Genomic DNA, 12,925 nt, shown 5'->3' with positions numbered 1-12,925 from the left:
GTCGGATATATCCGACTCATCTGGACTTGTTGCTAACGACAAAAAAAAATTTGTTACAAAAAAATAAGCCATAAAACACACACACACACGACACGTACCATTATCATCTACGTCCATGTCAGCGTCTGGATGCTCGACGTCTTCTTCGTCGAGCATCCAGTACGCCAGAATCTTCTTCACTGGACGGCCCGAAGGATGAATTGTCATCTGAAACAACCCAAGAATGTTACATTATACACGCGAAACATTTATACTTACCAATAATACTTACAATTGGTTTTGCTGCCGCTGTTGCTGCTGTGCTGTTGTTGCCGCTATTGCTATTGCTGCTGCTGCTGCTGCTGCTGCTGCGCTATTGCTGCCGCTATTGCTGCTGCTGTTGTTGTCGCTGCTGCTGCTGTTGCTGTAACACGTCAGTTTTTATTGATAAATAATTACAGTCGGTTGGCAATATATCTCTTAGTACAAAGAATTAAAACTTTTACATAAAAAATACCGTTACTTGCAAACGGGTTGGAGATACGAGTTCGCTCGTGGTCTCGTTCGAAACATCTCGTCGAGATGTACAAAAGAGACCTTGTGCAAACCTCGTAGCTTCAATCGTTTGCGAGGTACCGAGAAAAATAGAAAATTTTTACTTCAAAATCCCGCAACTTTCAAACGGTTGGAGATACGAGTTTTCTTGTAATCCCGTTCGAAAAATCTCGTCGAGATCTACAAAATGGATCTGGCGCGAACCTCGTAGCTTCAATCGTTTGCGAGGTACGGTAAAAAAATAAAAATTTTTACTTCAAAATACCGTAACTTTTAAACGGTTGGAGATACGAGATCGCTCGTGGTCCCGTTCGAAAGATCTCGTCGAGATCTACGAAAAAGGTCCTTTGCTCGAACCTCGTATCTCTAACCGTTCGCGAGTTACGGGACTTTGAAGGTCGGTTTTGGGGTATCTCTCTGGAGCGCGGAGCTTTACCTCTCTGCATGGGAGCGCTCAACGAAGTGACCAGTGGAGCTCTCGTTTGACCACGAAGGCTCGGAGATACGAATTCGGGGGAGAGGACCTTTTCGGACGTACTCGACGAGAGCTATCACCTCCCGGTGTCGTTGTCCCCGTAAAAGACGTTCCTGGTCAGTTTCTCGACGTTACCAGGTCAGCGTTCCATAGGTCTTGGAGTCTAAGTATCGATCCTCTAGGTACTCGACAAGCTCTATCCATCCCCGGTGTCGTCGTTCCCGTAGACAACGTTCCTGGTAAGTTTCCGCGTTTCACCAGGTCTGCGCTTTGTAGGTTTTAGAGTCTAGGTATCCATCTTGGTACAACGCGACGAGGGGAACAACTTTGGTCCTCTTGGACAACCCCGTATCTCTTACCGTTTGGCCGGTGCAAATTTCTAAACCCTTGAAAATTTTTTATTTCGCATGTCGTACATTGTAAACTTTTTCCATCTCTATTTCTAGCTTTGATAAGTATCCCCGCATGTCGTGAATTATTATCAATTGCTTTAAACATTATATCCAGCTTTGGTAAGTATTTAATTGTTTTTAACATTATTTCCAACTTGGTGACTATTCCGCATGTCGTGAAATATTATCAATTGCATTTAACATTATTTCCAATTTGGTGACTATCCCGCATGTCGTGAAATGTTATTATTAGCTTTAAACATTATTTTCAACTTTGGTAAGTATCCCCGCATGTCGTGGAATATTATTAATTGTTTTTAACATTATTTCCAACTTGGTGACTATTCCGCATGTCGTAAAATATTATTATTAGCTTTAAACATTATTTCTAGTTTTGGTAAATATCCCGGCATGACGTCGAATATTCTTAATTGCTTTTAACATTATTTCCAACTTGGTGACTATCCCGCATGTCGTGAAATATTATTATTAGCTTTAAACATTATTTCTAGCTTTGATAAGTATACCCGCATGTCGTGAAATATTATCAATTGCTTTAAACATTATTTTCAGCTTTGGTAAGTATCCCCGTATGTCGTGAAATATTATGAATTGCTTCAAACATTATTTTCAGCTTTGGTAAATATCTCCGCAGGTTGCGAAATATTATTAATTGCTTCAAACATTTTTTTCAGTTTGGTGAATATTTCCGCAAGTCGTTTACTGTTAGTATTTTCAGCTTTGGTGAGTATCCCTATGTATCGTAGTTTTGGTCTATAGCTTTTAATATCTAGCTATTTAATAATAACGTTTACTTTTTAAATGAATATCACATAGTTTATACATTTTTGAGGACGATCCAGAGTGCGGCCGAGGCCAATGTACTGGACGATCCTCAACCATCTGAATTTATACATCAATAAAATTGTTTTGTTACAGTTTACAATATTCGACAAAAATTGACACAAAGATTTAGGCGCACAATATTTGTTTATTGCAAAATCGAATAGCGCGAGAATGGTCCGATAATTGAAAATGCGAAGAACTAATGTATTAAGTAAATGTCTTTATTCTTTAGTGGACTGTATTATAATATTCGCAGTTATATTGGTCGGCTCGTCACACGGATAGTTTCGACCGTGTCAATGCTTGTTTGCGACTGACTCCCAAGCTTTTCCTGTTCGTCGTTGAACATATTGTCTCCGGTAGCACGCAACTTACGTTTCTAGATCATGCTGTGATCACGTCTTTCCTTCGCTTCTATACATTCCGCCCACCAATTAATGTCAATTAATTAAATAAACACTGTTATTCGTCATTGATTACATCAAGTTCATCGGATATTGGAAGTTTACAAAGTTTATTAATCGCTCGCTTACAAACTCCACTCGCGGTCTTTTAAGTCACGACGCGAACGTTGCCGTCTGCGCCGGCTTGCGCTTCAACTACCTTGCCTAATTTCCACTTTAATGGTGGTAGATTATTGTCCTGAACCAAAACAATGTCACCGACCAACAAATTTGGCGTTTTTCTTTTCCATTTTGTTTTTCCTTGAAGTGATGTTAAATATTCGGCGCTCCATCTTTTCCAAAAGTTTTGTGCAATCCTTTGAATTAATTGCCATCTGCTGAGTCTGTTTATTGCTGTGTCGCTCAGATCCACCTCTGGTACTGCTATCAACGGTTCCCCGATGATAAAATGTCCCGGCGTCAATGGTTGTAAGTCCATTGGTGTGGATGGCAGTTGACAAATCGGTCGGGAGTTCAAACAAGCTTCGATTTGTATTAACACAGTGCTTAATTCTTCAAAGGTTAATAAACTACCGCCTATAATTCGTTTTAAATGGAATTTACATGACTTAATTCCGGCTTCCCACAGCCCCCTCATATGAGGGGATGCAGGTGGAATAAACTTCCACTCGATGTTATTAGGTATGCAAAATTCATCGCTAATGTTCCTAACGTTTGACTTGATAAACTCTTGAATTTCTTTGATTTCATTTTTTGCGCCGACAAAATTAGTCGCATTATCGCTGTAGATGCGCTGCGGACATCCTCGACGTCCCACGAAACGTCTAAGTGCCGCTATAAACGCGCTCGCAGTGAGATCGCTGACCGCTTCAATATGGATTTAGTTGTGAAACAGATAAATAACGAAACATACGACTTGCTAGTTTTCCTACCGCGGCCTCGATTCACCAAAGTCGTGATTGGCCCCGCGAAATCTATGCCAGTCACAAAAAATGGGCGTTTTGGACTAACTCGATCTGATGGCAATTGCCCCATTATCTGTGATAGCGACCTTGGACTGTTACGAAAGCAGTTAACGCATTTGTATACAATTTTTCTGGCTAAAGCTCTTCCATTAATTGTCCAATATCTTTCGCGAATCGAGTATAATAGTGCTTGTGGCCCTGCATGTAATAATCTGAGATGTTCACGCTCGAATAATAGTTGCGTAAATCTACTGTCGCACGGTAACAAAATCGGATGCTTCTTCCTGAACGATGCGATCGAATGTTGCAATCTTCCGCCCACCCTGATGAGTCCGGTTTCATCAATGAATGGGCTGAGAGATAATAATTTGCTGCTTGAACTAATTGGTTTATTTGCCTTTAAATCCGCTAATTCCTTTGCGAAGCAAATAGTTTGAGTCTCGCGAACTAATAATTGATTGGCGGTGTGTATTTCTTTAATTGAGATAGAATCATAATTGCGGTTTATTTGACTCGCTTTACAATTGGAAATAAACCGCATAACTATTGCTAAAATACGCTCAATCTTTGATAACGAGGAATAATTACTCAACAAACACGAAATCGCTCGATCCGCGCCATTGAGACTCACTAATACTTGCAGTTCTGATTTTTGCTCGGATTCCACAATTTCGGTCTCATCTTGAGATAAAGTGATTGATTCTAATTTATTTTCAACATAATTGTCAAATTTTGATAACCAATTCGGACCCTCCCACCAAAGTTTACATTGTTGCAAGTCCTTTAGATTTGTGCCTCGCGAAATTAGATCGGCGGGATTATCGCTACTTCGAACATGTCTCCAACAATCGGACGGAAGACTAGACTGTATTTCTGCACTTCGATTTGACACAAATGTTTTCTGACGAGACGGATCGCCTGATATCCACGCCAATACAATTGTGGAATCCGTCCATGCATATATTTTATCAAAGTCAACTTTTAAAGCTCGTCGCACATTTTTCACCAGTCTAACCAATGCAACGGCCCCGCACAATTCAAGTCTGGGAAGTGTTATTGTTTTATTTCTTATCGGCGAGACCCGTGATTTGGAGCAAAGCAACGCCGATTTAACGCTACCGTCCTCGTCAATGGTCTGCAAATAAACGCATGCTCCGTATGCCTTCAATGAGGCATCACTGAACGCATGTAAACAAATTCTAATTGAATTATTCAAGATGACTCTACGAGGAATTCGAATTGAATTTACATCATTCAAATCCCTTACATACGCATCCCATAATCGTTGAAGATTACTTGTTAGCGGGTCATCCCAACTTAAATTTGCCGCCCATGTTTGTTGCATGATTATCTTGACTCGAATTAAAATTGGACTAATCAATCCCAACGGATCGAACAATCTCGAAACTGTCGATAAAACCTCTCGTTTGGTTTTACTTGGGTTTGCTATCGCCTTGATTGAAAACTCGAACATGTCTCCGTTCGGATGCCATATCAAACCCAATGTTTTTACGTTGTTTGTATCAATCGCCACCGACGACGATTGCTCGACTCTGTTTCGATCACCCAGAATCGCTCCGCAATTAGAGTGCCATTTATGAGGCTCGAATCCTCCGCTACCTAATAGAGTTGTTAATTGATTGATTAACTCGATCGCATCGCTCTCACAACTAACTCCGGTTAAAATATCGTCAACGTATAAATCATTTAACAAAACTTGTGATGCTTCGCGAAATTCATTCACTGCTTCATTCGCTAGTTGTCGGACGCAACGTATGGCTAAAAATGGAGCGCACGCCAGTCCGTATGTGACTGTATTCAATCGGAATTCTTGTATCGGTTCATTTGTCGAAAAACGCCAAAAAATTCTTTGGTAATTGCGATCTAGCTTATTGATTAGCACTTGTCTATACATTTTCTTTAAGTCAGCAGTAATCGCAACTGCATGTAGTCGAAATCGTAAAATTATGTCTATTATATTATCCTGCAACGCCGCTCCGACCATTAACGAGTCATTCAACGACACACCCGAAGACGTCTTTGCCGAACCGTCGAATACAACGCGCAACTTTGTTGTGACACTCGATTCGCGCAATACACCGTGATGCGGCAAATAAATAGATGATGCAATATTTAAATTTTCCGTTGTCCTTGACATATGATTTAGATCGATATATTCTGGCATAAATGCAGCATATTGACGACCAAACTCCGGATCGCGCAGAAATCTACGCTCCAATAACTTCAATCGCCTTATTGCCATCGGTTTCGACTCACCAAGTTTGTTTTTGTTCTTTCGAAACGGTAACCTAACGATAAATCGCCCGAATGAGTCTCGAGTCATAGTATTTACAAAATAACTCTCGCATTCCAATTCCTCGGCCGACATGGTAACGCGTCCCTCAACTGGATATTCTTCTAATTCCCAAAATCGTGATAACATATTGTTCTCCTCGTCCTTCTGCGTTAATAAACATATATGAGCGTTCAACGATGATCGATCAGCCGGCTGCTTCATGACCAAACGCTCGGGTATCGGGCCCGCTATTAACCATCCGAATTTGCTATTTTGCAAGGTAGGCAAATCCTGACTCAACTCGATTTTCCCAGCTTCAAGTAAGTTAAAGAAAATTTCTCCGCCTATCAATACATCTATTTTGCTCGGACTATAAAATAATGGGTCCGCTAATTTGAGGTTTTCTGGAATTGATATCTGCGAAGCTCGAATCGAAAACGATGGCAATTCTTTCGTTAAACTCGGAGCAACCAAACAATACAAACTCACTTCATAATTTGAAATTCGCGATTTTAATTTTAATTGACAACCATGCTTGATATCGCAATTCATGTTGTTTAAACCGCTAATTGATTCGCAAACATTACCCATCCTCAATCCGAGTTCCTTGCATGCCGCTAATGTTATAAAATTCGTCTCGCTCGCGCTGTCTAAGAGAACTCTTAATTGTCGGTTACAATAGTTATGCGCCTTCGCCTCTACAATTGCGGTTGACATAAGAATACGCTTACACTTTGAAGTTTCTCTTTGCACGTGATGAACAAGTGGACCGCTCGCATCGTCCTCGGCCCTTTCCGACGTGCTCCGTTCGGAACCCGTCACCAGATTCACGCTCGCTCTTCTCTCCGCAGTGGTGGTCTCAGGATTCTCCCTTGTGGTTGGAGTTGATACGCCCCTGCTCAAATGGCACAACGTGTTGTGGCGCTCACCACATTCTCGACATGAACTTGAAGTACATCTTGCGACAAAATGATCGTTGCGAAGACAGTTGATGCATAATTTTAATTGTTTGACGGTTTGAATCCTATCCTTAACAGACAAATTCAAAAATTGATTACAAGTGTAAATAAGATGCGGGCCTTGACAGAAGTAACATCGCCCTCCTTGTATGGTTGTTGACAATGTTGTTTTGGTTTGCAATCTTGAATTTGACGCTAATTTGATTTTATTGTTGTCGTTCTTCTCGCTAGTCTTTACTCCGCTGGTAACATCCTTTATCCCTTCGCTCAAGGCTGCTCGTTCCAACACCTGGCATCGACGCTGCAAGAAATCAATCATGGTTTTGGTCGTCAGTTCTTCATGCATCTCGGCGTGTTCCTCCCAGCGCTTCCTTGTGGCGCTATCTAAATTTTTCTCGATTAAAGATATGATTAGCTCTCCCCATGATTCCGTGGGAAGTTTCATAGATTGTAAAATTCTCAAATGTTTTTGAACGTGATCTATAAGATCTCGAATTGCGTTAGATGATTCTCGATGCACGCGCGGCAATTCGAATAAACATTGCACATGTCGCTTGCGAATCGCTCTTTCGTCTTCATAGCGTTCTTTCAACAAATCCCATGCAATCTCGTAATTTTGCTCAGAAATTTCAATAGATTCAACTACTCGCGCGGCCGCGCCGCTCAATGAGCTTACCAGATATTGATGCTTTTGTACATTTGACAAATCACTATTGTGAATTAAAGTTTTAAATGTATCAGCATACCTTTTCCACTCTTCCATATGCCCGCTGAATACAGGTAGATTGATGATCGGCAACTTGACGTTAAATTCACGTGATGAATTTGATGGTGTATTTATTCGTGTTAGCATTTGGCCTTGCTGTTCTAATATCCGCACCATTATATTGCTGTTATTATCGTTTGAACGTTCTGAAAGTCGTTAAAATATTCTGAACTGCTGTTCTAAAATTTGCGTTAATGCGTTGTTATCCGCTCTATCTTCGCCACTTGTCGACGCTTGTGGTGGTTTCAATCTCTCAAGGCATCGTAATAACGATGCTCTCACTGAGAAATATTTATCTTCGAATTCGATCTCTTCGGTTCTATCTTCATTTTCGTCATCATCTTCGGATGATAATTGTTGTGAGATTGTCTGAAACTTGTCGTAGATGTCGTCCAACTTTTGTATACGAGATTCAATTTCCTCCTTTGTTGTACCTTCCAAATCATCGTTCGCTCGAATTGCGAAATTTCTTGCCGATGTCAATTGAGCCTTGATTGATCTTCTTTTCCTCCTTAATTGCTCGATATTCATTGTCACCCACAAGTGTAACTTCGAGATTTCACTTGAATGTCGATCACTCGATCAAAATTGTTTCATTGCTATTGAATTGCACACACCCAATCCGGCTCGAAGGACCAATGTTTATTGCAAAATCGAATAGCGCGAGAATGGTCCGATAATTGAAAATGCGAAGAACTAATGTATTAAGTAAATGTCTTTATTCTTTAGTGGACTGTATTATAATATTCGCAGTTATATTGGTCGGCTCGTCACACGGATAATTTCGACCGTGTCAATGCTTGTTTGCGACTGACTCCCAAGCTTTTCCTGTTCGTCGTTGAACATATTGTCTCCGGTAGCACGCAACTTACGTTTCTAGATCATGCTGTGATCACGTCTTTCCTTCGCTTCTATACAATATTTATAATTATAAATACATTATATTTACTTGCGTTTGAACAAATTAATTGCAGTATAAAGTTTAAGAAAATCTGCGCGAGTTTGGATAAAACCGAGTTCTGTTTTGTTGGGAAAAGATTGTACTTATAAAATACTTAGATGAAGACTGGATTGAAACATTCAGAATAAAGAAGTCTGTATTTGATTATATATGTAACAAATTACAAGACAGATTGCAACCTGTAGAACCATTCTTGGTATCTAGAGAACCAATTTCTGCACAAAAGGTAATTGCAGTCACCATATTATATCTTGCAAGCTGTTGTGAATATAGAATCGTTGGTAACTTGTTTGGAATACATAAAACATCAGTGTGGAGATGTATTCACAAAGTTATTAAAGCAATAAATGATATACTATTGCCATTATGGATCAAAATGCCTAATGAATTTGAATGTTTGATGATAGCTCAAATATATGAGGAACGTACACATATTCCACAACTCATCGGAGCTATCGATGGGACTTATATTCCTGTACTACCACCTGCAAATGGCTACAGAGATTTTATTAATCGGAAAGGATGGCCCTCAATTATATTGCAAGGAGTAGTTGATAATACAATAAGGTACATATAATATATTCAGTTACAAAAGATTTTAATGTATTTTACTTACCTATGTATAGTAATTTGGAATATTTTAATACTAGATTTAGAAATATTAATTGTCATGCACCTGGGTTAGCACACGATGCAGCAGTTTTCAAAAAATCAAATTTGTTTCGAAACTACAAACATTTAATACCACAGGTAAGATAATTAATTTTATTAACATTAAATTATTTTTATTATTATGTACCCGATGGATAGAAATAATTAGATCTAAATTACTCATTTAAATACTTTACAATTAAATAATTAAGTTAATAATATTGGAGCAATGTTTAAAAGTTTTTTAATAAGGATCAGTTTGATAAAGAAAAAGTACAGAATATTCAAATACATATTAAAATATTGAGTGATTTAATTATATTGTAATATTATATAATATTATAGTTATAAATTAATAATTGCATAAAATTTTTTATGATTATAAAATATTTCTGTATGAATATTTTAGAAAACAGTAGCGCTAAATGGTGTTGAAATACCCTTTATGATAATGGGAGATCCAGCATATCCTTTGTTGCCTTGGTTACTGAAAGGATATACTAGATGTAGAGATCTAACACCGAAAGAAGAATCATTTAATGTTTATTTAAATTCTGGACGTGTAGACATAGAATTGGCATTTGGATGCCTAAAAGCACGATGGCGTCGCATTTTAAAGAGGATTGATGTCCACTACACTTTTGCGCCTCAAATTGTAGCTGCTTGCTGTGTGCTTTATAACATTGTGAAACATTACAAGCAAGAATTCAAATATGCGTGGATAAGGGATTGATGAATCTAATATACTTTATCCTCAACCAGAAGAAACAAGATCACGTGAATATAATGATTTGGATGCCTCAAATATTAGAAACATACTCATGAATCATTTATCACAGTTTCTCTTACAGAGATCATTCTGTTAATATACTAGGTTAGTTAAAAATAATACGCACCAAACAAACACAAGATCTTAGAACTAAAAAATAAAGACTTAGAATTAAAGACTTTATTGTTTGTATTTATACGTAAGTTTTTATTAATGTGTATATGAGTAGGTGAACAAGAAAAATATAAGTATGAATTATAAATTAACAATTTTTACATAAATTTTTATAAACAGATTTATTAAAAAATTTTTGGTTTGACATTTCTGTGCACAACATTTAATATTATTTTTATACTTTAGTCTTTTATGTCTTTAATAAGTTGGTTTTTATATTTAACTACAGATTTGGTATTGAGGCTATTACGTTGGAAAACTTCAAAAGTTTGAAAAAGAAACGGACGCAAATTTTTACCAAGTAGGACGCATAATCGAGAGTATAATAAGATTGCTTAATAATTTACCAGAGCGTTTTCATCAGTTATATTTTTTCTATTTACTCTCCACCGATCGATATATTTCTATTGGTAAGTAAAAGAGATAAATAAAAAGATTCCAAACATATTTATAATCTTTTTTAAGTGTGAATAAATAAATAAAAATTTTGTAAAATTATATATGCAGCCTTTGATATTAATAATCGCTAATGTATTTATAAAGGCCTTTTCCATTTGGCAAAGATTACAGACATCAAATAGTTCGAACGAAACAGGATAAACAAGATTTACTAAATAAGGTAAAATTCTATATTTGAAGAGGTTCTTAAATTTATACATATTTTTTAAGGTGTATGAACTTTTTCGGCATTAATATTTTCAAAATAAAAAATAATTTAAACAAAAAAAATTAAGTTATATAAACAAATTTATTACTTAATATTTTTATTTTAATAAACATTGTTAAAATATAGTTAAGATATAGTTCAGAAAATTTTCCAGTCTTTTCATATAAAAGCTTAATTAGATGGTGAGAATAAATTTAAGATTAATCAATTTTTACATTTTTGAACTTTTTTCAAATAAATTAAACCACTTGTATGTGCAAAGCACTTTATTAATTTTTTTAATCATTTTAATCGTAAAGTTTTTTTAAAATAATTTTTTAATATAATTTTAAAAAATATTTTAAATAATTATATTTTAATATAATAGCATTAAAGAGAAAATATTGATAAAAAAGTAATTTAGTAAAAATATTAAATACAAAAATATATCGCTTATTAATGTGTATAGTCATGCATAAATTCTCATTGGCTTTAGTAACGGCCGTTGTGTACGTGCCTATTATATTGTTGATAACCCCGCACCACGAATCTGCATCTAGATAAGCGTGATTAAAGTCCATTCTATTGCGAGCATCTTCTTTCTCATTGAGCACACAAATGATAAATTAATATTTCAGAAACATTGAATTACAACATTTACACACACACACACACACACACACACACACACACACACACACACACACACACACACACACACACACACACACACGTTTGTATGTATGTATGTATGTAAGTATTTGTATGTTTTAAAAAATTACAGAGAAACTAATTTTAATAGAAATTGCGTTTTTAAAAATTTAGATTCTTTGATAATTTAAAAACATGTTTTACACATTTATTTTATTTAATTTTTTAAAAATAATTTAGAATTATATAATTATAAATTTAAATCTTTACAATTTAATATTTTTAAAATATTAAAATTCTTATTTTTGTACAATGAGGATTAGCTTTATTAATAAATTTAATTTGTATAATATTGTTGCGAACGCGAGCTTCGCGAGCGTGAGCTTTGCGCGCGTTGTAAGCGCAAGCTTAACGCGAAAAATCAATATATCGATTGCTTCAGTCAGCTGAGTCTAACGGCCCCGGCGTTGCTTGGTTATGTATACACAAATGGTTTTGTTTAGAACTCCCTGAGACGTCAACTCGTGCGGACGTGCTCGGAATAGTTGTAATCGTGTTCGCAGCTTTCAATAAAGTTTCTCGTTTGCCAAAAGCGTGTTTTTATTCCGCCGCGCTCGCGAGCGGAAGAGTGTGTGTTGGTGGAAGTGCGAGAGTGCTTCGGGAAGCGCAACAATATATTAGTTTTTCTATATATAAAAAATTGTACTTTTGTACGCTAAATTTAATTTATTAAAATATAGATACTTGGTACACAATTCTGGCGTGACTATTACATGTTTATAACATTGCTCAGAGCTAACTAACGTGGTTAATTGTGGTCCCAGAAAACTGTCTAAACTCTTGAAGAAGTCAAACTCTTTTTTATTGAAACTTGTTTTTTATTGAAAAATTTATTAGGACTGTTATTTGGCGTAAACATTGCAGGCATTCTTTGAAGATACTCGATGGCTGGTGTCGTCATCGTAACGTCTATGGGTGTCCATGGTGCTTTGTATATCGTTTTAAATGTTTTGGATGGCCACGTCATACGTAAATCGAAGGCAACTTTACTGAAAGATAACGTTTAGTTACTAATTTCGAAAAGAATCGTACGCTTTGATACACACGTATGTATATATACATGCACTTGTCGGCAAAAAAACGAACCACCTAATTTTTCTCAAATTTTTCAATTTTTAATAGCGACTACTCGGCAAAAATTATCGTATCGAAACGAACCCAAGTTTAAATTAAAGCTTAAAATTTCCTCTCGAAAACTATATAAACCGTAATTGAGTAACGACAAATGATGGTTTTACAAAATGGTGGACATGGAAAATAGTGCTTAAAAAATGAGAGAAAAATTTTTTCATTATTGCGTAGCTCAAGGAAGTCTACTCCCTGGTTTAAAGACGTACGAGTTTTTAAACTCGTTTGTTTCCTAACGAATCCATGTT

At 36.6% G+C, this 12,925-nt stretch overlaps 2 protein-coding genes across 2 annotated transcripts; one reads left to right on the top strand and one right to left on the bottom strand.

Annotated features, from left to right (window-relative positions):
- Nucleotides 1-203: 203 nt before the first annotated feature.
- On the bottom strand, nt 204-7,754 carry LOC118646638. The gene is made up of 5 exons (XM_036290002.1): nt 3,584-7,754; nt 2,851-3,518; nt 1,268-1,395; nt 272-403; nt 204-207 (listed from the first exon to the last, which is right to left on the bottom strand). Exons 1-5 carry the CDS (start codon nt 7,752-7,754, stop codon nt 204-206), a joined length of 5,103 nt encoding a protein of 1,700 aa, XP_036145895.1.
- Nucleotides 7,755-8,974: 1,220 nt separating this feature from the next.
- Nucleotides 8,975-9,982, top strand: LOC105840216 (protein ALP1-like). Its single transcript, XM_012687098.2, has 3 exons — nt 8,975-9,165; nt 9,249-9,348; nt 9,659-9,982. The coding sequence occupies exons 1-3, from the start codon at nt 8,975-8,977 to the stop codon at nt 9,980-9,982; spliced, it is 615 nt and encodes a 204-aa protein (XP_012542552.2).
- The last annotated feature ends 2,943 nt before the right edge of the window (nt 9,983-12,925 follow it).

This window comes from Monomorium pharaonis, chromosome 1, assembly GCF_013373865.1.
Source record: "Monomorium pharaonis isolate MP-MQ-018 chromosome 1, ASM1337386v2, whole genome shotgun sequence".
Lineage (NCBI taxonomy): Eukaryota > Metazoa > Arthropoda > Insecta > Hymenoptera > Formicidae > Monomorium > Monomorium pharaonis.
The sequence above is the reverse complement of the archived record's forward strand: the minus strand, read 5'-3'. Positions and strand labels throughout refer to the sequence as shown.